Source organism: Sander lucioperca, chromosome 7, assembly GCF_008315115.2.
Source record: "Sander lucioperca isolate FBNREF2018 chromosome 7, SLUC_FBN_1.2, whole genome shotgun sequence".
NCBI lineage: Eukaryota > Metazoa > Chordata > Actinopteri > Perciformes > Percidae > Sander > Sander lucioperca.
Window position 1 is genome coordinate 12,191,503 of NC_050179.1, and position 25,262 is coordinate 12,216,764.

The 25,262-nt window shown below is 40.8% G+C and overlaps 3 protein-coding genes and 1 long non-coding RNA gene across 18 annotated transcripts; 2 read left to right on the top strand and 2 right to left on the bottom strand.

Annotated features, from left to right (window-relative positions):
* Positions 1-243: 243 nt before the first annotated feature.
* On the bottom strand, positions 244-2,101 carry LOC116038634. Its single transcript, XR_004102147.2, has 2 exons — positions 2,018-2,101; positions 244-1,742 (listed from the first exon to the last, which is right to left on the bottom strand). It is a non-coding gene; the product is annotated as an uncharacterized LOC116038634 (long non-coding RNA).
* Positions 2,102-2,178: 77 nt separating this feature from the next.
* On the top strand, positions 2,179-14,242 carry tpm1 (tropomyosin 1 (alpha)). Of its 14 annotated transcripts, none has more exons than XM_036002922.1 (10): positions 2,179-2,450; positions 3,180-3,305; positions 6,590-6,723; positions 7,105-7,222; positions 8,289-8,359; positions 8,572-8,647; positions 9,472-9,534; positions 9,658-9,727; positions 10,301-10,379; positions 11,418-11,721. In XM_036002922.1, the coding sequence occupies exons 1-10, from the start codon at positions 2,337-2,339 to the stop codon at positions 11,419-11,421; spliced, it is 855 nt and encodes a 284-aa protein (XP_035858815.1). In that variant the 5' UTR covers positions 2,179-2,336; the 3' UTR covers positions 11,422-11,721. The 14 variants fall into 14 exon arrangements, with proteins under 14 accessions (XP_035858815.1, XP_031139029.1, XP_035858816.1 ...); XM_031283169.2 differs by lacking the exon at positions 8,572-8,647 and adding an exon at positions 9,168-9,243; XM_031283177.2 differs by lacking the exons at positions 8,572-8,647; positions 10,301-10,379; positions 11,418-11,721 and adding exons at positions 2,864-2,989; positions 9,168-9,243; positions 13,483-14,242 and having other exon boundaries at positions 2,187-2,450.
* A 1,260-nt stretch (positions 14,243-15,502) lies between these two features.
* lactb (lactamase, beta) lies at positions 15,503-18,959 on the top strand. Of its 2 annotated transcripts, none has more exons than XM_031283275.2 (6): positions 15,503-16,084; positions 16,199-16,267; positions 16,899-17,089; positions 17,178-17,490; positions 17,576-17,741; positions 17,878-18,959. In XM_031283275.2, exons 1-6 carry the CDS (start codon positions 15,709-15,711, stop codon positions 18,401-18,403), a joined length of 1,641 nt encoding a protein of 546 aa, XP_031139135.1. In that variant the 5' UTR covers positions 15,503-15,708; the 3' UTR covers positions 18,404-18,959. The 2 variants fall into 2 exon arrangements, with proteins under 2 accessions (XP_031139135.1, XP_031139136.1); XM_031283276.2 differs by having other exon boundaries at positions 15,505-16,074; positions 16,201-16,267.
* A 784-nt stretch (positions 18,960-19,743) lies between these two features.
* On the bottom strand, positions 19,744-21,267 carry LOC116038694 (pro-neuregulin-4, membrane-bound isoform). Its single transcript, XM_031283277.2, has 5 exons — positions 21,119-21,267; positions 20,878-20,908; positions 20,682-20,775; positions 20,352-20,504; positions 19,744-20,187 (listed from the first exon to the last, which is right to left on the bottom strand). The coding sequence occupies exons 2-5, from the start codon at positions 20,885-20,887 to the stop codon at positions 20,115-20,117; spliced, it is 330 nt and encodes a 109-aa protein (XP_031139137.1). The 5' UTR covers positions 20,888-20,908; positions 21,119-21,267; the 3' UTR covers positions 19,744-20,114.
* Between the last annotated feature and the right edge of the window lie 3,995 nt (positions 21,268-25,262).

The window sequence follows — 25,262 nt, forward strand, 5'->3', positions numbered from 1 at the left end:
ACTCAGAAAGCAGTAGCTTTTCAATAACATCTGGACAGAAGAAAAGATTTGTAACTACTTTAATCATAGCCAGCATATTGGGCTCTAGGCTATTTTTACTGTTCCAATAAGTTAAAGGAAACATCATAATGGAGCTTATTTTCATTCAAAGAATGCCACAGCAAATCCAGTGTGCCATCACAACCCTCCACTGAAGCCATTAAGTGAGAAGGCTGTTTCAAATAATTAAGATCAAATTGCAAATCAAGATAAAAACCAGTGCTTTACTGTCAGCAGTAAGAACATAATGAAGACAAGTCATTCTAAAGATTTTAAGTATGACAATAGCGTAAAATAGCCTACTGTATTCACACAGTATTAAAAAAGCATTTAGCCTACAACTAAATGTTTAATACAGCATATTTGATATGTAAAATGTACATGTTTGAACCACATGATGAACAATAATGCACACTTTAAATTACTCAATTCAGTAAAGCAATGCAGTATCTCAGAATATTCAGAGCCATTTCTGTGTAGCAGCAACCTCCAAGCTTTGTACAGTTATTGGTGTTATATTATTTTTACTCATATGCATATTAAGAAATTGAAAAATACTTTTTCCAGACATTCTGAAACCATACGTATTACCTCAGACTAATCTAGAGCAAGAGAAAAGCAGGCAGAAATAAAGCCTGTGACCAGTATTGTTCAATGCCAATCACAATTATATAAAATGCCAGTCTATTAGAATATGGGCCAGCCCCGAGATTATCAAAATATTTTTCTATTACTGAGCCTGTCAATCAAAGTCTAAGACACGGCTGATGCCTAAATTACCAGGACAATATCTTAAAGTATAGCAAAGCAATATGATGAGAAACTTGATCCTGATATTGGTCATATTTTACTACTGAAAGTCTGCCAGGCGTATAGCAACAATAATCTGTAAAATGGACCAAAGCCTGAGCAAGACATGGATTATTTTAGGGGACATATCTAATAGCATTGGACCTTGGACTCTTGGCACAGAGTCATAGATCCATATTACAGACGAAGGCAGGTGCAAGGAAAAAAAAGCGATCCTAAAAATATCCTTGAGGATCCTTGTGAAGACTAGAAGACACTTGGTATGTCTCAGTCACCACATGTGTGTGTTTTAGCATTTCATTAGCTTAGTACATTAATGTTTTTAAAAAATCTTGAAAAGGGGATTATTGGATCAAATAATTGACTTATAATTCAAGCACTGTAATAACAGAATGTAATAGAATTGTGTAGAATATAATGTTACACATTTATACCCTTCCAGATTTTATGCTACTAATGTATTGCATATAAACTAAAATATTGTTTATTATATTATAAAGCAGTTAACATGTCTCAAATGCCAAGTCAATCAGTGGATCAGTTGCTGTAATTGAGGTATAAAACCCATGCTGCCTGGCTGGTGCTGGATGCTGTGCTGCCACAGTCAAATAACACATCAACAGTTTACAGGGAGGATATCGGATACATTATCAGGTAAACACTTTCCTGTCTTGAGCCCCCCAGACTGTGAACAATGCATCGAGGGCTTGCTGGGCTTATCGAAGGCATCTCCTCTCAAACAGCACACTTGCCTTGAGCTACTATAATTTATCCCAGAGGAACTTACTCTCACCTACCCACACAAACACACACTCACACAGACACCAGTGGCTGCAAGTTGACAAAATCCTGGTCAAACTGTTATTGCAGCTGCCTGTGGTCCCACTCCCAGCCTGTTACAGGACAAAATGAGACACAGATTAACAGGAGAATACTGTCACTGAAGATCATTTATATGAAAAGCAAACATGTCCCAGATTTCAGTCATACTACTGGATTTTGAACAAACTCAAAATAAATTTAATAAAGAGACAAGTATCACATGCTGCTTTTAAATGTGTTACTACAGTGGTAAAAACAAAGTGTTGTGTAGAGATTTAATGATGTGCTTATCCAGTAAGCTTCTTCTGCATCTTCTCCATGCATTAAATGGCTTCTGTAACATTACCATTAGGAAGCCTTTCTGTGGGAGCTGCCTGGTTGTCTATCACACCCCATATAAAGGCGTATCAAAAGTCAAATGTTTGGGAGCAACGAATCGCAGAGCAGAGCCTTAAAAAACGCCCGGGACCAACATACGCCCCCTCCAAAAAAGTATTGGATGTCCAAAGGAATCCAGTCGCCCCCCTTGAAAGTAAAGGCACATTCAGGCAGAGCCTGCACTCCAGCTTAGTGTTCAGTTAGGCACAGACGCTCTAGTCGCTCTCCCACTCTCTTCTTGGTTTTCATTCGGACGTTTTGTTGGTGCCTAACAGAAATAAGCAGCCATGGATGCCATCAAGAAGAAGATGCAGATGCTCAAGCTCGACAAGGAGAATGCCTTGGACAGAGCTGAGCAGGCTGAGGGAGACAAGAAGGCAGCAGAGGACAGAAGCAAACAGGTCGGCTGATTTTTTTTTTTTTTTTTTTTTCTTTTGTGGAAAATCCCAAAGATCCATAGAAAAAGCAGGAATACCAGTAGCAGTGTAAATATGCTGCTCTTTAAATGGATCGCCTCCTAAATACGGATTATTTACATTCATGGATAATCCCATATAAGGATTAAATTAAGAATAACCCATCCTTCTTGATTTTTTGGATGTTATAAATCATCCTCTCAACTATTTTGGTGATGTTAACGTAGCCTAGAAAATTATGTTGATAATTTAGAAAGTATGAATTAGAGAGAAATAATGTTTGACAATGTATAATAATAATACAAATGTAATATATATTATGTAATTTATACATTTAATAGTTGCATGTTTATTTCTTCTATTTAACTGTATGATGTTTTTTTTATATGCATGCATAGTTAGAGGACGATATAAGAGAGTTGGAAAAGAAATTACGTGTTACTGAAGACGAAAGAGATAAAGTGGTTGAGGAGTTCCAAACTGCTGAGGAAAAGCTGCTGACCGCTGAGGAGGTCGCCACCAAGGTATCTGATTCTGACGTGCATGAGATTCCCTAACTTCTCTTCTCTCTTTCCCCTGTCCTGTCTTCTCCTCTCCTGTCCTGTCCTGTCCTGTCATGTGTGTCTCTCTGTACGCGCTATTACGCCTGTGCGCGTTCACGCAACTCCTCGCTGATCACCTCTGAAACTGTCTGGGCAATGAAACTCAACTCAGCTTGAGGACGATTTGGTAGCTCTGCAGAAGAAGCTGAAGGGAACTGAGGATGAGTTGGACAAGTACTCCGAGGCTCTTAAAGACGCCCAGGAGAAACTTGAGCTGGCTGAGAAGAAAGCCACCGATGTAAGTAGGGAAGGGGTTCACAATGGCACCATTCCTGCACCACGCTTCTTCACACCTTCATTCTCTCATCACTGTGTGGCAAGCGACAGTTCAACACCACAGAGAAACACAGTTCCCCCTCTGTGGTCATTCAAACGTGACCATCAAAGTCCAAATTGACTTTCTGATCAAATGTCCAATTATTGTTGAACTGTCGCTTTATGTTCAATGATCACTTACAAGTCTGCCCAAAGAAAGTCAGATTGGCTGTTTAACTAAAACACTCATTATTTATTTTAAATCAAATGAATCCATAGACTAACTCATCACATTGATATCCCATACTGTATGATCACATGGTGGTTTTAGGTCTAGGTGTGTCCAGTCTCATAGGTCTTAGGCTGAGGAAGTAGTCAGATTGAACAGTAATGTGCGGTCTTCCTTAAAGCGCAGAGAGCAAGCGCCTGGATAAATATAGCCCACTGCTTTATATGGTCAAGATAGAGCTCACAACTGCGGGCTGCGCTCTTTGCTTACCACAGGAGAAAAAAATAGTGTTTCCCATCAAAACGACCCAGGAAGCTAATTTAACAACAAAAAAACCCACAATAGCTCATGATCTACGCACAAATTAAATTAAAGATCATTTTAAAATATGTCCCCTTTTGGATAAATAGCTAGACCTACATGAAATGAAAACTATGAAGCTAAATTATTTAGAAGTATGCATTTTAAAGGTCGCGACCTGCTGGGTAGAAAATAGCCTACACTTTACGTCCTCATAAAAATAATCCACGACAAACAATCCCGTAAATGATCGAGTTAGTGTAAGTCGAGTTCAAGTGCAAAGAGTCAATCAGGGGAATCAATTTGTAGTGTGGCCTGGATAACCCGTTGTAATAATCCTTTAATTGGATTCCTCCGGAGAGTAAGGCCCTAGTGTTCTACTTTTCAGTCTAGTGAGTTTAGCCTGTCACACTTGATGCTGTATTTTATTACCTATAAGGCCTATGTACTGCTGTAGTTTTTTATTTATTAATATTCCTACAGGGAGGTTTAAGTATAGTTTTCAAATGAGTTTAACTACTAGGCTACTTAAATGATTTATGGCCTTGTTTTTTTTACCCTTTCGTATTCTTGGAGGATTTTCTGTGATATTTGCAAAGTCTCAAACGTAGTCTGTAATTGCTGTACTCAGTGAAGACTTATTGAATGTGCTGTAGTCTGGAGAAGTATTTTACTGCCATGTGTACTGCTCACAGTTGACCCGCAGAGGCCGCTGTGGCTCTGTAAGATCGCTACAAGGGTGATTATTGCAGTGTATCGACCTCCATGGTATTGACTAGGTGTGTTCTTGTCATTAAAGAGGCATTGTTACTTGCAACAATTACTTTTCACATTTTATTATTTTATGGGGCAATGCAGCAGATATCACAGTGTAAGGCTTTGTACATTCATCCCAAATACTTGAGAAAAAAAAGGTCTATTTTGAAATCAGCAGTAGTAGCCTACCTACTTCCTGGACAAATGACAGGCATAGCAGAGTGCGTCTCCAGAAAGCTTGCGCACTGTGCAATGCCTGTCTTCACGCAGCTTTTAGCACAATCAAGGACGTCATCTCGCTCCTTGACAATTTCTCGGAAATTTTGCTGCAGCTCATAGTGTAGTCTTTTAGTAAACAATGGCCGGAGCTACATCGCTTGATGCAGTCAAACGAAAGATCAAATCTTTGCAAGATCAGGCAGACGGTGCTGAAGAGAGAGCCGAGAGATTACAAAAGGAGTTGCTTGCGGAGAGGAAAACCAGGGAACAAGTAAGCATGTTTTACCGCGCGTGCAGCCAGAAAGGAGCTGCTTATCAAACGCGAAATTACACATCTTCCTCTTGTAGCCTTTCCTTTGTATGTGTGTTTCTCTGAATTGATGCACAGTGAGATAGCGGGATTTCTCTTGATACACCGCAGTGCTGCAAGCTGAGCTTTACACTTTACATAGCTCCATGCAGCGCCACCACAAAGTAGCTACTCTACTGAGGGTTTGATAGCCGGCTGCTCCCGACTAAGCGCTTCTAATTGGTAGCGTTAGGCCGCCGATGCGTCAAAGCAGTTAAATAACCGTGGCATGGCACACTGGATAACTGTTGCCTCATATCCTTACTGTGTTTCACTTGCATCTCCTTTGATGCACTTTGCTATTAACGGTCCCATTCAAACTGCTTTTCAGTAACTTCCGTTTATTCTAGATTGTGCAGGCATAGCAACAGCCGCAAGTTAAACGTTTGAATAAATGATCTTCAGCAATCAGGAAGGAAGTTACAACTAAACTGTGGCAACATTTAAGGTGCCAGTCTGCACTGTGAGCTTATGGTCTTTGACTTGCCCTTATAAGGACTATAGGTTTTCACAGCTACAAAAGAGTGATTTCCCCTCCGTGTGAACATAGCGGCAATTATCTAGACGGGAAATAAATCTTTCTGCAGGGGATTAGAGCAGTCTGAGCCCATCTCAAGCTGGTGGTTTCTATTTGATGTTAATCAAGCCTGCTGTAATGTAAATGAAGTTGAAAGCATCGCTTCAGTTTATAGGTTATTATTAGTAACTTCCTTGTTGTTTTACAACCTCAGATGCACTTTGGTCCACAACTGCACATTTAAATGCAGGGGAAACAGTCAAACTTGTGGTAGTTGCAGCCTGTTTTCACTGTGCATTTTCAGGACAGTGCAAGTTTCATACCTGCTGAACACATAAAGCAGAAGTAGCAACAGGTTTGAATAATCATAGAAAAGTCTGCTCTTTTTCCAATCCCTGTTAATGCATCGTAAATGTTCTCCAAATATACCAGGTCATTTAACCAATTGCAAATGTGAGAAGTTAAATTACACTTAAATGTCTCCTACATTTGTGAACTATCCAGGGAGTCTCCTCTGTGGTTGTGTACCATGTGAGCAGTCATTCACAGTTTAATTGTATCACTTTGGCTTGAGCCTTGTTAATGTTCTCTCAGGGGCCTAGTAATGAGGCAGGGGTATTCAACCTTCTGTCAGCTTGGGACATTGTAATCATTATACATAGACAAGGAGGAGCACAGGCAAGACTCCTGGGAGGGTTTTTCCCAACAGGTGGCATAAGGAAACACTTTTGAACCCTAAACCCCTTCCTCCAAAAAAAAAAAAAGAAAATCAAATTTACCATCCACTGTCAATTCTTTGGGCTGACGTGTACGTGTGCACTTGTGTGATTTCCAGGTTGCTTGTTTAAGACGTCGGCCTCCACATTTTCTCCTGACATGCTCCTCTTCTCTCCCTAGGCTGAGGGAGATGTCGCTTCCCTTAACAGACGTATCCAGCTGGTTGAGGAGGAGTTGGATCGTGCTCAGGAGCGTCTGGCTACTGCCCTGACCAAGCTGGAGGAGGCTGAGAAGGCTGCTGATGAGAGCGAGAGGTTGGTTCTTATGAGCAGCGTAGACTCAGTTCCCTAATCTTTGCCATTTAGCTCGCGCTGCCGAGACCACGTGGCAGGGCTGTGTTTCCATCCCTTTGTATGGGGGGTACAAGCAGAGCCTCTGTGCTGCAGAGCTGGATGTCAGACAGCATACTGACACACTAGCTGTGTCAGATAATGCAGTCATTTCCTAAGATCCCCAAATTTAGTATTTTCTTTCATGTCAGAAAACAATTAGCCATTCACCATAGAAGTACAATAAAGATGTTTAACAGCTACTACTACTGTGCACTAGACATGTGTGTCTTCAGTAAGACTGAAGGCTATCAGGTCTCAGCTCCTGAGTTCTAACACCCCTTGACTGTTTGTTCCCTCACACAGAGGCATGAAGGTCATTGAGAACAGGGCCATGAAGGACGAGGAGAAGATGGAGCTGCAGGAGATCCAGCTCAAAGAGGCCAAGCACATCGCTGAGGAGGCTGACCGCAAATATGAGGAGGCGAGTTTTTCAGCCACTGGCAGCTACCCTAAAATACTTCTGCAACATCAACACCCAGTTGCTCAATTACTGCAATCAGCATTGCTGTGACATACTTGTTACAGTTCAGATAATAGCTTGATTTCCAAGATATATCCAATCATGACAAAGTTTCAATTCAAAATCACCATTCACATGGTTCTTACTACTTTTTTTAAAGTATAAGAAGAAGAAAAACATTATTACTTTAGCATAGTATATAAACATTTTATAAATTGTTTATAACATACTATAATATAGTTTTAAGCACATAAATAAATATATAATGTATTTGTCAACAGCTATAACTCCTGAGTGGATATAAGTGGAGGCTGGTGTATAAACATAGAATGAATGACAACATAGTAAAACACAATAATAATCAGTGGTGGAATGTAACTAGGTACATTTACTCAAGTACTGTACCTAAGTTCACATTTTAGTCACTTGTACTTTACTTTAGTATACCCATTTTATGTTACTTTATACTTTACTACATACAATGTATACAATTAGAGCTGAAACAAGTAGTTCATTAATCGAGTAGTTTTTCAGAAAATCAATTGACATACTATTAACTACTTTTACTTTTGATACTTATATAAGTACATTTTCCTGATTGTACTATACTATGCACTTCTACTTAAGTAACATTTTCAATGCAGGACGTTTACGTGTAATGTAGTATTTTCTTTACAGAATGACATTTTTACTTAAATAAAGGGTCCTCCATCACAAATAGTTGTAATAGTATAAAATGTGTTTTCATAGAAGAAGTTATAACTGTTGACAAATGTACAATAATAAACACTTAAAATGTTCTTATATGTGGTTACAACTACATTATAGTGTGTTGTAAACCATTCATTACATGCTTATGAATGCTAAATAAGGGGGGGTTAAAGTAAAGTGTTACCAAGTGTAGTTGATTAATATTAGAGTGGGACACTTTCACTTTGAGGAAAAGAAACCCTAAACCACGTCCTAGTTGTGTCACAGTCATCAAGCATTTGTTGTGTTGTAACACTTTGTTGTGCTGCACCTAAAGGTGGCCCGTAAGCTGGTCATCATTGAGGGTGACCTGGAGCGTACAGAGGAGCGCGCTGAGCTATCAGAAGGGTAAGATGTTTCACCTTTACATTCACTTAATCTGCACTTACACTTGCATGTGCGCTGACATTTCAACAGTTGAAGCACTAATACACAAAGTATCAGGCTTGTATTCATTTTAACAGTGTGTCCTGTATTCTTATTGTATGTGCTGATTATTTGCATGCTCTTCATGGTTTGAATGGTTTTGGCTTGCACACGTACGCCACACCCACTAACAGACGGGCTCGGAGAGCAGAGGAGGAACTGAGGGTTTTGGAGCAAAGCATGAAATCACTAAACTCCTCAGTCACACAGGTACTACAAACAAAAACTAACACTTATATCTTTAATGAGTGGCTTTTCTTCCTTGCTCTTCTTCCTGCTGCTGAGTGAACCCTCTGCTGTGCTTGCTGTGCTTGTTCTTTTCCTCTTTTATGCTCTTTTATTCTGGGCATGTTAGACTCTTTCACACCTCTAACATGGCAGAGACTGTGCAAGAATAACACCTCACATTTAAGTGAAGCATGATATTTAAATATACCATTTACCAACTTAGTGATTCCATTGCAACTCACTACTCTTTGTGTAATCACAAGATTCCCATTGCTATTCTCACAATCCTGCTCTGTTAAGGCACTTTTAAGGTACTTGGGGTTACCTCCTCGTTTAATCCCTGTAGTTCTTATTTATCTTGTTTCCTCTCCCCTTCTTTCTTACTTTCCTTCTACCTGTTTTGTGTCCACCTCTGGTTCTGTCTATCCTCGCTTCCCTCCTTTTTCTCCACCCCTTCTTCTTCTTCTTCTTCGCAACTTTATCCCCTCATCTAAAACACCAGCAAATGCTCTGAGCTTGAGGAAGAGCTGAAAACTGTGACCAACAACCTGAAGTCACTGGAGGCCCAGGCTGAGAAGGTAAGTGCGACCTTCTGGCCTACTGCATGCTGTCAAACTCCTCAGCTCCCTGTTAGACTGGGTGGCTGGGGAGCAGAAGAGCCTGGGGAGCCGAATGTTTTCACTTAAGTTTTATTTCATAATCCACATCTGTAAAAACATATTAAAATGTGTTTGAATGCACTAGGGCATTCCGATTTTGACTCCATGCCTATATGTTTGACACCTATCATTGTTTTTGTCCCACAGTACTCACAGAAGGAGGACAAATACGAGGAGGAGATCAAGGTCCTCACCGACAAGCTGAAGGAGGTAAAGTTTCACAAGGCCTTATCTGGAGTTGCTGGCTGAGTCCAGGATAATTTAATCAAGTCACAGGTGCTGTATCACACTTTGAGTGTTGGAGTAACTCATAAATCTGTCTCTGTAACACAGGCTGAGACTCGTGCTGAGTTCGCTGAGAGATCAGTAGCCAAGCTTGAGAAGACCATTGATGACTTGGAAGGTATGATTTTTTTTGCACCTCACCCCAGAATGCTACTCTGGTTATTTTGAAATAGTTATTAAGTCAGCGATAGTATCTCTTCAGTCCATTTTTTGCTTTTCTCTTGAGCTCTATTTGTGCTTCCCTCTTAATGCCACCAGGGCTCTTTTTCTTGTACTTTCTCTATTAAGAGTAGTTGATTTGTTTTTAGGCTTCAAGGTAGGAAAGAAGGGCTTTGATGTTTACCAGAGATATCAGTTCTCAATGTTGACTTAGTGTTCAAGGAGTCGTAGTGAGAGCTAAGGGCTGAGAGTGAAATATATGGTCCATTTCTTCATGGCGCTGAGGGATTTTTCCCTGACTTTTGCTGCACTTCCATTCTATCATTTTCTGGTGTAACTTTGTTTTCCTCTTTTTTTCCCTGTTTTCAATATTTTTCTGTCACCTTTTCCTGTCTTCCTCTCTCTCTCTCTCTCTCTCTCTCTCTCTCTCTCTCTCTCTCTCTCTCTCTCTCTCTCTTCACCCTTCACCTCCTTGCCATGTGCTCCTTCACCTTTACCCCCTCCCTCCCCTGCACCCCTGGCCCACCAATAGATGAGTTGTATGCCCAGAAACTGAAGTACAAGGCCATCAGCGAGGAGCTGGACCACGCCCTCAACGACATGACTTCCATGTAATTTTCAACTTGCTTCACCTGCTTGTTCCGCCGTCACCCTCTCTTCCCCTGCACCTCTCTCCCCTGTACACCAGCTACCTCGCATTCATCTTCTCCCTTATTTTTCCATATAGCCATCATAACTAGATCCAACCCTTGTATCGGTTCCTAAACTTAACATGGTTATGCGGCTATGTTTTTTTTCTAGAACTTTAATGTCTTAAAACAGACATTGTGCAATTGTGTAATTGAAGTCCACACAATAATTACAACTCACTCTAAGTGGTTTCCCCCTTCACACTTCTTCATTAGTGTGGTTATGATCATACTGAATGCCCTTTGTATCAGTATCATTGATGTTTGAGAATATTGTAAATTGGACTGAAGTAATGTTATGCATTGTTAGGGTTAGGGGGGTTAGGGTTAGAGTTTGTCAGTCTATGCATTTTTATAGTTTTATATGAATTTCACATACAGTAGATTTTTTCACATCATATTTTGACATCCTAAGCAATGCATGCAAGTTGTCTCTTGAAATGCTAACTGCATTACGAAAGCATTTCAGTGAATCTGATTCTAACTCAAGGTTATGAGTATGAGTATTTTCCTCTTCTACTAACATGGTCTACTTCTGCCTAGAAGAAAGGCCCTGTGTGTGTTTGTGAAATCCCTCCATTTGTTCTGTTCTTGTACCAGTTGAAGGTTAACTGTCACAGTTTAGCATCACTGTGGTTGAGCCCCCAGTTTTGCTATATTAGTGTTGTCGCTTTAACATTTGGCCATTCTGTGGGAGATTGACAAAGCGCACTGCATCGGTCTGGTCCAGTGGCGCTCCTCCTGTTTTAGCAGAAAGGTCTCCATGTAGTCGAGGGAGGAGTTGGTCCAACCTCTAGTTTGTGTTTGTAAGCATGTGCTACCTCACAATGCATTGCCATTGTGGTTTTGTAGTGTTGTGCCGTGACTCCTGTGGTGCTGGTGCATTGTGGTGCACATCTCAAATTCCCGTAGGTCCCACAACAACCCCCTGGTTCACTGTACTTCTTCTCTCCCACACAGATAAATATTTTACACCTCATCAAAGACGCCTCCTGCCGGCTGAGCGACATCTGTCGGCTCTCTCCAGCCCTCTCTTTCAATTTCCCCAACCCTTTTTGTCTTTGCTTTCCTTTCCTCCTCATGTGTTCATCCTCATGTCAACGTTAATTGCATCCCATCACTTGTACAGAATCCTAGAATCTTTCTGCATTGTGTAAAAAATAAACGTCCTTCCTTCTCTGTAAGCTGTATCTCTTTACTCTGTCCTTTTTTCTTTTTAATTAATTTATTTTCAAGTGGCTCTAATAAAACCAGGAAGCCTTGATTTTAAGTTCTGTTTTTTTCATTTTGTTTCTGCATCTCAACAAACCATTAGTTGAGCTTTACCCTGCTTTCCTTGGTTCTTGTTTGTATATTTTCTTCAAATATTGTTCTGTGTAGCTGAGATATAAGGATTATCCCAGTAGTGCCATGAGTACAGAAACCTAGAACAACTACAGGTACTTGAGCGAAAGCTGAGCCAAGTTGTCTTCTCTCTTCAGATTTGAGCCTGATGCATGCAAGCACTTTTCAACATTTAGTACTGTGACAGGAGGAGCTGACTGGAAAGATTTGAGAATTGTAGAGAATTAGTGTTGGATTGTTACCGGGAAGATTGTGAAGTAGAGTAAACGGTGTAACATGGAATACAGAATAGTATGTCAGATTTGTTGAGGCTCATCTGGTTGCTGGAAGAATTGGATGGATCCGTAATTATGAGACATGGGCTTTGTATGATACACAGTATCCTGTCATATATTTGAATAAATACAGCACAATCATACATTCTGAGTCTTTTTATTAAAGTCCTTCCCATAAATTCAGACACAGAAAGATAAGCAGAAGTGAGCAATTTTCTGGTGTGTGTTTTGAGACATGATTCAAATGGGACTGCAGAGCATTAGTTGAGCTACATCCTTAAAACTCTTAAAAATGTTACACCAACTTGAGGCCACAAACTGGTTGATTCTCAGTAGCAGTTTATCCAGTTCTGATGTTGGTCAGCCAGATTAAACATTTGATAAGATGCACTCGATAGAGAATGTTATGACCACAATTAAAGTTTAAAGTTCAAATAAAGTTTAGTATTCATTATTTTTCTATTCCATGTTTCCCACACTATCCAGTTTTAAATATTTTATTTTAAGCTGCCATTTAAGTCTTTGACCTGTTATGGGTTGAATCTGCTCATCCTCTGTTTTCACTCTACACACTGCCCTGCCTTGCTTTACCTGCTGCAGAAATAAATCTAGAGTGGATTTCTGAAACCCCCTCTCAAAAACATCCCAACACTGTTTGATCGTGTTATTTAAAGGCTACTCAGATACTGTCAGTGTGTTTCATAAAGATAAAATAAGTCACTGGTGAGCTGTTCTAGAGAAGGTAGGTGTCAACAGGCATTTTCTCTTTCCCTATTTTCTTCTGATTCCCTGTCCTCTCTCTGTTTTTTAACTTGCTTTCTGACTGCAAAGATCGCCTCCACCAGCAAGTTCAGAAAAACTGTCTTCTCACTAATGAACTACGCGTGGCCTTGAATGAGGACTAAATTGTGTTAACGTTTGTTTTTGTTAAATGTGTGTACGACAATATGATCCAGAGCAAGATCCAAAGCTATTCTGTTTGCATTGTCCACGTACAGTACAATGCCTGCACTGCTTGAAATCTGTGTTGCTGTTTGTTGAAATGTAATTAAAATATAGTGAAAATCAGGGATTAACTCAAATATATAATTTTATAGTCTTATAACCTAGTATTATATTATACATTAATATTTTTTTTATGGATTGAGGATTGAGTGTACATGTATATTTTTAGGAACGTCATTGTAAACTGTAAGCTGTTTGCATGATGGCTTGCACATCATAACATGAGCTTGTTTACTCAATGTGTTTTTTCTTGTTTTTTTGTCTGTGAAGTGTAGGTTTAAATCATTTTAATGACTGACCTGAGTGATGTAGCCAGCTTGATTATTAACGCAAGCTAACCAACTGACTCCCTTTTGCTTGCTTGTGTGAGATTAAAACTTCTCCATTTGATGTTCTAACAGAGAAACTGTCACAAGCCAAAGAAGAGAACCTCGATATGCACCAGATGCTGGACCAGACTCTAATGGAATTGAATAATTTGTGAAAGCACAGTCTGACCCCACACGCACTGTGGTTTTGGCTTTTTGTACTTGCACCTTGCTTACCATAAACCCCTTTTCTCGTACCTTGCCCATGGTGGAGATGAAACAGCCAGATTCTATTCCTTTTGCACCGTCCTGTCTTCAGCGGAACTCGACCAAGGAGCAAAGCTAAGGGGAAGTAAAGCTTAACCATTCCCTTTGATGAAGCCTAAACTGAGAAACAATATTGTTTCCGCAAGCCAGTTTTTAATCTTCTAATGGTGTCTGCCTTTTGCAATCCTTGCAATAGTTTTTGTTTTCTTCTTTTTTTGACAAGTCATCTGGTGAAATGACATGTGCAAGATTGTTTTCTACATCCGCATCGAAGCTGATCTGGTACATTCCATTCCACCTTGATTATGCACATACCAAAGGACAAAGTGGAAAAATTTTGCACTTAGTTAAACCTCAACATTATGCACATTTTAAATTCTGTGAGACAAACTATTTTAATAAAAGATACATGCCCTACTCCCAGATACATTCCTCACAAGTGTAAGTATACATTGGCTTTTGTCAGCATGTATACTGGTGCTACTGTGTTGTATGACTGAAATGCTACTGCATTACAGTATATTCTTATCTTTAAAACCATGGTTCAAAATTTTTTCATCTTGTCTATTAAAGATGATTTTAGTCATCTGGTTGTGCATTGTTTTAGCATTGTATTAATATAGATGTCTCAAGTGTTTATCATATCTGAAATGTACAAATTATGAAAGTAAATAAAAGCATGTTTTGAAAGTTTTCTAACTTTTTTTGTGATGCATACATAGCCTTTTTGTCCATCATGGAGGTGACCTAAATTAAAGGCCTTAATAGATTTTTGGGTGATTGAATACAACCTGATGCAATGCAAAGGGAAAGAAAACTTATATAATAGACTTTATCTTCCCCACAGAGGTGTAGAATGTTTCTGAACAAATGGAGATCTGTTCATTCTGCAGCTTTATTACATTATGCCTGGCTCATTTTTTTTAGGTCGACCCTCAATTTGACTTTCAGCTGGGTCAAAAACATTGTCATGTGTTTCTTTGGTTCACTGGAGTACCACTGAACCGTATCAGTTTAGTTTGAGAATAATCAAACCACGGTGGAGAACTTTCCGAATGTCTTTAGTTGAGTTAAAGTAGCAGCACAATAGTTGAGAAAAATAAAAGATAGAGGTTTTGTATTATTCAGTTTAAATGTATATGTATCAAGGTAAAAGCCTACTCCTCAAGATGCTTTTCATTTGTGTGGAATTATTGTTGCATGTGATGGTGTAATTTATCAGTTGCCTATATTGTTAGGTTGGTTATTTAACTCCAATAATAATAATAATAACTTTTATTTATATAGCGTCTTTCACAAAACCCAAGGACACTTCACAGAATTACTGGGGAAACAGAGCTAAGGGAGGTTGTAAGCTGTGGTGAACAGGTGGTGTTTGAGGAGGTTTTTTTTAACATGTCCAGGGATGTAGCATTGCGGATATCTGTAAGGAGGGTGTTCCAATCCAGAGGGACACAATAATCTACAATTACTTTATGTATTTTGCATATCTTATTTAACGCACCGTATGTTTCCCTTTGACATAGCCTGTAATGGAGTTTAAAAACCTGAAAAATAAAACACACTATTATAGTAGGCTTATAGTAAGGAACAGTGCCTCAAGACCTCAGAGAGAGACCATGAGTTAAGACCCGCCGTTAAAGCCCAACCTGCTGGCAGCAGTACAAAGTATGGTTTTAGTGGTAGGTGAGATAGGCCTATGTGGGAGAACAACAATACGCATGCCCAAAGCCTTTGTGTCGTGGCGTGAGTTTACTTGCGTCTCTTTTACAATGGTGTCCTATGGGGTAAATCCTTTTTGCGCGAGTGGTCACTGGAAGAATTTACCTGCAAGGATAAGCTGAGCGCACTTCTTGGGGGCTGGGATGGCTCTGGGATAAATTATGCTCCCTCGCTCTAGATTTTGTGTCACTCGTGATTTGATTCATTCGGTCTGGCTCGACTATGCAAACAGGAAGCAAGTTGTTGTTACTGTCTCTGGTTGTTAATTGGAGCTCATTAACAAGGGACAGTTATCGCCAACATAAAGCAAGAGAAGCAGCATAACTAACGATGTTACGATTGCTTTTGCCTAATCGTTTTTGTGCCAAATGTGCCCTACTAACAGCGCGCGGGCTTCCTTTGTTGACACCGCGAGCAGGAGCGCGAGTCCAGCCGCCACAGTCAGATAAACTGAGTGTTTTTATTCAACAGCAAAGGCGACACGTCGGAGGGTCAAACACAGCGTTTTTTAAATACAGGTCAAAGTCCAGGATTTGGCTATGTGGAGTTGGTGTGGGGATTGCTCTAGCTGTCGCTTTGAAATACCGCGCTGACACAGCCAACAGTTCCTGTGATGATAAAGTAAAAGAAGCACAGAGGGCTGATCGATACAGCCATGCCATAACAGTTAGCAGGGACCTTGTGGAGCGGATACAGGTAAGCATAGATATGGCTATGAACCGCTTGGTTTTTGTTTGACTACATTTGATCTCTTTATATTCCTGGATAATATCAGTGCCACCTGTATCAGTTCAGTGTTTGTGTCTGTCTGATGTCACTCAGGCTGAGGTCGGGGCTCCAGGTCTGGTGGTTGGGGTCTCTGTGGATGGTGCTGAAGTCTGGAGTGAAGGTTGGTGCCCGCAAAGTCCACTTTAAAAGCGCTACAAAAAAAATTACAATACCAATGTAGCTAGTCTTGTTTGTCAAGCTATGTTAAATATGTTATACCATTTTCAATCAAAGCAAACAAATGGGGCAACAATGTTGCCTCACATTTCAGATTTGCCTTTGTGAAATGTAGGCCAACAATGGTACAATTGGGGCACAACATATTTTCATTACTAAGTAACCTGGCAATTTCTTTAATTGATCAATTAATCATTTTGCCTGTATAATGTGAAGAGTTAGTTAATATTTATCATTTTGGCTAGTAAAATGTCTCCAACGATTAATCAATTCTCAAAATAGCTGATTAATTTTTAAATCCATCAACTAATCGATTTATCGACTACGATCGTTTCATGTGCAGGTACAATGCTAACTGTATGGCCCACTTCCAGTTGTCAACTTAAGTCTTTTTTTTGTGCCAATGAATCAAGCCAGTATAATAACTTTCTTTACTGAAATGTCTCAAAAATAAAGTGTTAGTGGGTTTTCATAGTACATGGTTTTAAAATGCAACACATGGAATCTTAAACATATTCCTCTGAAAACACATTGACATTCTTATATGGTGCATATAAATTCTTTATTTGATTCAGGGATCGGTTATGCTGATTTGGAGAATCGTGTGCCATGCAGCCCAGAAACAGTGATGCGAATCGCCAGCATCAGTAAGCCCCTCACATCTGCAGCTGCTGCACGACTGTGTGAGGAAGGGAAACTAGAACTTGATGTCCCTGTCCAGAAATATGTGCCAGAATTCCCCCAGAAGCAATTTAATGGACAGGATGTAAGTTACTTAAACAAAATGTCAGAGTTTTCTTATTATCAGCGATAATATCATGCTGTTCAGATCACATGTACATCATTTATTTCAGGTCACAATAACCCCCCGTATGCTTCTGTCCCACCTGAGTGGTATACGGCATTATGAGAAGGATCCAAAGAAAGTGAAGGAGGACAAGGAGAAAGCTAAGCGTCTTATGAAGCCAGAAAAGAAAAAGGATGAAAAGAGCTCATTCGAAAACAAAGATAAACCCACAACAGAACAGAACACCAAGGGCAAAGAAGCCACTCAGGCTCAGAAGAAAAAAGAGTTTGAGCACGAGGAATACTACTTGAAGGACAACTTTGAAAACGTCACTCAGGCCTTGGACCTTTTCAAGGATGACCCACTCATTTTCAAACCTGGTAAAGCACATATCTGCTTGCTAAACCATTCAAATATGATACAATGTTAATGTCTTGATGAGTAAGATTTTTTTACTATGTGCAGGCACCACTTTTCTGTACTCCACCCACGCCTTTACCCTGCTTAGTGCTGCTGTGGAGCGAGCTGCTGGACAGTGCTTCCTGGATGTCATGATGAACATGTTCCGTGAACTGGGAATGCTAAATACTGTGCCTGATGAGAATGACCCTATTATTTACCACCGCTCCAGGTAATCTATAATGACATCAATGTCAAGTCCCTTTGTAATTTTTTGAAGTTGTTTTGAGTTTTGATTTTCTAAGTGTACAACATGATAAAAAAAATCTAATAGTGAGTCCATATCAATTGTTGATGCTCCTCCACAGATTTTATCATCTCAACAAGAGAGGACGTGTTGTGAACTGCCCATACGTAGACAACTCCTACAAGTGGGCAGGAGGCGGCTTCCTTTCCACTGTGGGTGACCTGCTGCTGTTCGGTAACGCTCTCCTCTACAGCTACCAGGTGGCCCACCTTAAGGACACCGAAAACTTGCTCCCTGGCTTCCTCAAACCCCAAACTGCCATTGTTCTGTGGGCACCAGTTGACAGAACAGAGGCCAGCTGGGATAAGGATGGACTGTATGCCCAAGGCTGGCTGGTAGTGGAGAAACTACAGAAATATGGCCAGTGCAGGAAGCACAGACACTACGTGTCACACACAGGAGGCGCTGTGGGAGCTAGCAGTGTCCTCCTGGTGTTACCCAGTGTGGACATAGAGGAGTGCCAAGGACAGACCCCCCTCCTCCCACAGGGGGTAGTGGTCACCATCATCACTAATATGCAGTCTGTGGGACTCAACAGCACAGCACTGAAAATTGCGCATGTGTTTGACAAAGCCAGAAGGCTGTAAGAGTAAGTTGTTTACAGAAATGCGTGAGTTTATATTTTACTATGAAGTATTTCAGAAAAACCTTGTATGAAATTTTTATAACACTATTACATAAGTCCATATGATGTTTTAGGAAATTAAATAAATCCTCAACATGTATTTAAAGTAGCAAAGTAAACTCGACTTACTTTCCATTACAACACTTGGCAGGAAAGCCACTAGGTGGAAGCAATTTACTACATTTCTAACAAACAGAAGGCACTGAACTTTGGTATCAGTTTGTTGGCTTAATACAGAGGGTTGTGCCTCTCTACCTTCTCAATGCTAACACAACAATATTTTAATATATGTACTTATGCATTTGAGAGAGAAAAGAAATTTCATACACAATGGAATTAGGTTGTTGCTATTTTAAGCAACATGGTACACCTCAAAAGTCACTTTAAGGCCCACCCTGAACAGATATTTCCTCATAGCAACATGACATGACACGTATGCTGTACAGATTGTAAAGCCTCTTAAGGCAAATTTGTGATTTGGGATATTGGACTATATAAATAAAATTGACTTGACATGCTTTGGGAGAAACTATCATTAATCAATAGAGTGACATTCTCACAATGTACTCACTGCTGCGCCGACTTTCAAGTGTTAAAATTGACTTGAGCCACGAGTACAATCCTGACTTCCTGACAATTCCAGATTGTAATGCCTAGATGAGTGTGCTGCCAAGCTAGTTCACTGATGGTGACAATCAATTTAGAGAATAACTAAGCTGTCAGCATTCCAAATTTAGTTTTTTCTTCCACTGTTGGTTGTTAGCAACTGTTTGACTGTCCATCAAAAGGAAAGACTAACAAACTATTGGCAATGTAGTCCAACAAGTTTTAATTCTCTCCTAACCTCGCTAAATTGAACCAGATTTGATGCCACCATTTTCATTATACAACTCCTTGGATCTCCGGTGCCGCTGTTTTTAGATTTAAGGAGACTGATGAATGGCTTGGGATATGCTAAGTATACAGACTCCCACACACAGTGTGTCGCTAACTTTGCTGCATGTGTGGGTTCCTTCATGTCCAGCTTGGTGAGAGCCAATTTTAGTTTTAAAACTGCAGAGTGAAGACATTTTTGAAAAGTGAGGTCATCCTGGCCAGTGCTGGCTGCTTCACGGGGCAATTATGGTTTAGGGTTAAGATTAAATTTAGGATTAGGTTAAGAAGGCTATAGTTTGAGGTGAGGATTGAACTGCTGATGGTTAGGGTTAGAGGATGGAGAATGACTAGTCCATCAGGACCCTCATAAATACATGTGTGCGTGTAAACGCGCAGTGTCCCACCAGAAATCACAAAGTCAAATCATTTAGTAAGGATCATATATTTAAACAATAACAACATATTTACTAATAGCATATTGAACACATTGATTGGTACAAGGGGTTATTTCATAATTCCTTATTTCAAGATCAATATTTAGAAGAATATTTCACAAAATATTTTTACATAGTCCAACTATGTTTTGTAAATACATTTCAGGCAAAGCACATTGATTGAAATGCGATTTAACACGAGTAACACCAGTACCGACTTCATAGCAGTGTTAAAAAAAGGTGTGTGTGTGTGTTTTAATTACACCTTTCTGTAGCAAACAGCATGGACTCGAAATCTCATGAGATGATGATAATCAGTTTAAGATTAGTGTAAAAGTAGAAGAAATGTACATCACACAAAAATCATACTCCGGGTTTTACTCTCCAATACTGTTGCTGATTGTTCTGTTTGCTCTGTTGCTTGTCTTTCAGCATCCTGTGCGTGGACACAAGTAATGGTTATTAGATTTAAAATAATTCATTCTAATCAAAGTACAATAATAACAAGACTGTATAACACATACAACACTTCCACATCATAATGCTATTTTTTAGATGCCTTGAAAATGCTTGATAAACCTAAATCCATAATGTACTTACTTGTGTATGTAGTAGATAACAACTGCCAGCACCACTAAAATGAGGAGCACAAAAATGATCACGGCTGCAATTAACCCTGCTTCCTCTGGATTGGTGGAACTGCTAAAGAGCTGGAAATGCTCACATCGGCTGCCTTTGTAATTTTCATTGCACCTGATTTAAGATAGGACGTACAAAAATGTAGACAGTCTGTCAGCACAGAGGACATTTTTCAACAATACTGTCATGATGTGACATCAACAGATATTCCAACATAAAAGTTAAAGATTCCTATAGACTTATTATATCAAAGACAATTGAAAATTAAGGGTTTTTTTCCATTCAACTTACACACAGGAGAGTGTGTTCATGGAAGGTATATTATAGCATGTCCCTCCATTCATGCAGTAGGTGGCTTCCTGCCCATTGCAAAGGTTTCCATGATCTACACAGACATAATAACATTTCAGGAAAGATTTGGCTCTAAAAGGGCTGAATAGTCACTTTTTAAAGCCATTTGTTGTTCTGCTTTAGATTTTATCATTACCTGCCATCATTTCAACTAGTCTCGCTGTTTCCTGAGAACACAAGAAACATTTTTGTCTCTGAAAAGGAAGTAATCGCACCACTAAGGATAGTGTGACATAACCAGAAGTTCCAGATACCAATAATGGAAACATAGCTGCATATATAAACAGTTTTTTTTTATATTTGAAAGGTGTCATGAACTGATATTGTGCTTTGAGAGGAACACCCTGAATGAAATTAATTTAAAAAGCCATCCTTACCAGCTTGTGAAAACTCCCAGCTTTTGGTAGTTAGTGCAGGTTCCTCAGGTGGATCATAGTGACGCTTTACAATAGCTCCCAACTGCTTTTTGTTGGACCTCTGAAGACGCTGTTATGTGGGTGTGTTCCTCCTTTGTCCCGAAAAAATGTTGTGATTGCTGTTTGTCCACATTGTAATTGGCAAGCTAAACGTCAGGCTACTACCTACTGATTGTAGGTAATTTGTTAGGGTGTCATAAATGGTGTCATTTAATGGCATGTAAGCAATACATACAGAGCTGTAAGAAGTCTAAAAAGTCTTATGAAAGTATTTTGACAATGTTGACATCAGTGTGAGACTATCAGATTAAGACGGAGACAGAGTAAGTACATTACATTTTGTTTTTGTTCTTGGAGTTGCATCATGAGATCAGGCAGAGGATAAGGGCAGTGAGGAAACCACCTGTTGTGCATGAGCTCAGCATGTCTGGGTTTGGTAAGAAACAACGGAATGATTGGTATGCAAAGAAGGCATGAATGGAATCGTGGGAACATTTTGTAGTCTAAGGCAGGGGTCTTCAACGTTTTTTAAGCCAAGGACCCCTTTACTGAAAGAGAGACGGAGCAGGGACCCCCTACTACATACAGTGGCACTCATACGTTTATGAACCCATGCTAAAGTTGACTAAAAGAGGAATAAAAAAATCATCTTTTGGAAATTGATCTTAATGCCTTAATTAAAAAAAATAGTAAAACTCCAACCTTTAAGGTCACCAATTTTCTTTGTGAATGAATAATGTATCGTAAATAAATAAATGTTCTCCCTTAAAATACAGGGGGCCTAAGTAAGTTCACCCCTATGTTAAATTCCCATAGAGGCAGGCAGATTTTTATTTTTAAAGGCCAGTTATTTCATGGATCCAGGATACTATGCATCCTGATAAATTTCCCTTGTCCTTTGGAATTAAAATAGCCCCACATCATCACATACCCTTCACCATACCTAGAGATTGGCATGGTTTTTATTTCAGTTAAACATAATAGCTGGTTTGATTTGCATTGAGAGATGATCTTATGGAATGTACCCCATGCCAATCTCTAGGTATGGTGAAGGGTATGTGATGATGTGGGGCTATTTTAATTCCAAAGGCCAAGGGAACTTTATCAGGATGCATAGTATCCTGGATCCATGAAATAACTGGCCTTTAAAAATAAAAATCTGCCTGCCTCTATGGGAATTTAACATAGGGGTGTGTATACTTATGCCCCCTGTATTTTAAGGAAGAACATTTATTTATTTATGATACATTATTCATTCACAAAGAAAATGGGTGTCCTTAAAGGTTGGATTTTTTAATTAAGGCATTAAGATCAATTTCCAAAAGATGATTTTTTATTCCTCTTTTTAGTCAACTTTAGCATGGGTTCATAAACTTATGAGTGCCACATATATTAAAACTAAGTTGCATAATAAACTGGACCTACAATAATGTGTAGGGCGGCCTAAAGCGTTTATACACACCTTTTTAGTGCATAGAATACTAAACTATTAAAATATTAATTGTTGGCATCATTTTATAAATCATGTTTTAATGATAAATATACATGTGGCACAGTGAATCCTTAGGATGAACTGCATCTGTGGGTGGCTACCTTAATTACTCCTTACCTTTAGACCAGTAAGCTTATCATCAATGTTTTTTTGTGTTTTTTACAAATAGGCTGATTTATATTTGCTAATAATATGTTGGATTTAAGGTAATGAATTTTGAATTGCCCCTCTGGGACAAATAGTTATTTTAGTTGTATATTAAGACATTTAAATTTTTGAAAAATCTTTAAAAAAAATTAAGAAATAACAATAATTTGGTGGCCCTCCTGCAGTAACTCTGAGGACCCCCTAGGGGTCCCGGACCCCCTGTGGAAGATCTCTGGTCTAAGGTAACATCGCACTACTTCCTTCAGACATATTTACTGTTGAATGCTCAGAACCATTAGTTGACTCATCAACCGATCACTTTCTATTGTTCACTGCATTTTGGTGGTGCTAGAAGTATTCACATGATTTACCTAAGTAAAAGCAGCAATGCCACAGTATAAGAATACTCAATTATAAGTAAAAGTCCAAAAACCCTATGAGTGACCGAGGAAGAGATGGAGTGACCCTGCCCGGAGGAAGCCCGGGGCCCCCATCTGGAGCCAGGCCCAGATGGAGGGCTCGTCAGCGAGCGTCTGGTTGTCGGGTTTGCCACGGAGCCCGGCCGGGCACAGCCCGAAAAAGCTACGTGGCATCCATCTCTCCATCCCATGGGCCCACCACCTGTGGGAGGAACCGCTGGGGTCGGGTGCGCTGCCACATGGGTGGCAGTGAAGGTCAGGGGCCTCGACGGACCAGACCCGGGCAGCAGACGCTGGCTCTGGGGACGTGGAATGTCACCTCTCTGTGGGGGAAGGAGCCGGAACTGGGGCGGGAGGTGGAGTGCTACCGGTTAGATCTGGTGGGGCTTACCTCTACGCACAGTCTCGGTTCTGGAACCATACTCCTGGATAGGGGTTGGACTCTTTTCTTCTCCGGAGTTGCCCAGGGTGTGAGGCGCCGGGCAGGTGTGGGGATACTCACAAGCCCCCGGCTGAGCGCCGCTACGTTGGAGTTTACCCCGGTGGACGAGAGGGTCGCCTCCCTACGCCTGCGGGTTGTGGGGGGGAAAACTCTGACTGTTGTTTGTGCATATGCACCAAACAAGAGTTCGGAGTATTCGGCCTTCTTGGAGACCTTGAGTGGAGTCCTATATGGGGCTCCAGTGGGGGACTCCATAGTTCTGCTGGGGGACTTCAACGCGCACGTGGGCAATGATGGAGACACATGGAGAGGCGTGATTGGGAGGAACGGCCTCCCTGATCTAAACCAGAGTGGTTGTTTGTTGTTGGACTTCTGTGCTAGTCATGGATTGTCTATAACGAACACTATGTTCGAACATAGGGATGCTCATAAGTGTACTTGGTACCAGAGCACCCTAGGCCAAAGGTCAATGATCGATTTTATAATCGTTTCATCTGATCTGAGGCCGTATGTTTTGGACACTCGGGTGAAGAGAGGGGCAGAGCTGTCAACCGATCACCATCTGGTGGTGAGTTGGGTCAGAGGGTGGGGGAAGACTCTGGACAGACCTGGTAAGCCCAAACGGGTAGTGCGGGTAAATTGGGAACGTCTGGAGGAGGCCCCTGTCCGACAGACTTTCAACTCACACCTCCGGTGGAGCTTTTCGTGCATGCCTGTGGAGGCTGGGGGCATTGAACCCGAGTGGACAATGTTCAAAGTTTCCATTGCTGAAGCTGCGGCGAGGAGCTGTGGTCTTAGGGTCTTAGGTGCCTCAAGGGGCGGTAACCCACGAACACCGTGGTGGACACCGGTGGTCAGGGAAGCCATCCGACTGAAGAAGGAGTCTTTCCGGGATATGTTATCCCAGAGGACTCCGGAGGCAGTGGCAAGGTACCGAAGGGCCTGAAGGGCTGCAGCCTCTGCCGTGAAAGAGGCAAAGCAGTGGGTGTGGGAAAAGTTCGGAGAAGACATGGAGAAGGACTTTCGGTCGGCACCAAGGTGCTTCTGGAAAACCGTTCGCCACCTCAGGAGGGGGAAGCGGGGAACCATCCAAGCTGTGTACAGTAAGGATGGGACGCTGTTGACCTCAACTGAGGAGGTAATAGGGCGGTGGAAGGAGCACTTTGAGGAACTCCTAAATCCGACTAATACGCCCTCTATGGTAGAGGCAGAGCTGGAGGATGATGGGGGATTGTCGTCAATTTCCCTGGTGGAAGTTGCTGAGGTAGTTAAACAACTCCACAGTGGCAAAGCCCCAGGGATTGATGAGATCCGTCCAGAAATGCTTAAAGCTCTGGGTGTGGAGGGGTTGTCTTGGTTGACACGCCTCTTCAACATTGCGTGGAAGTCTGGGACGGTGCCTAAGGAGTGGCAGACCGGGGTGGTGGTTCCCCTTTTCAAAAAGGGGGACCAGAGGGTGTGTGCCAATTATAGGGGTATCACACTTCTCAGCCTCCCTGGTAAAGTCTTCTCCAAGGTGCTGGAAAGGAGGGTTCGGTCGATAGTCGAACCTCAGGTTGAAGAGGAACAATGCGGATTCCGTCCTGGTCGTGGAACAATGGACCA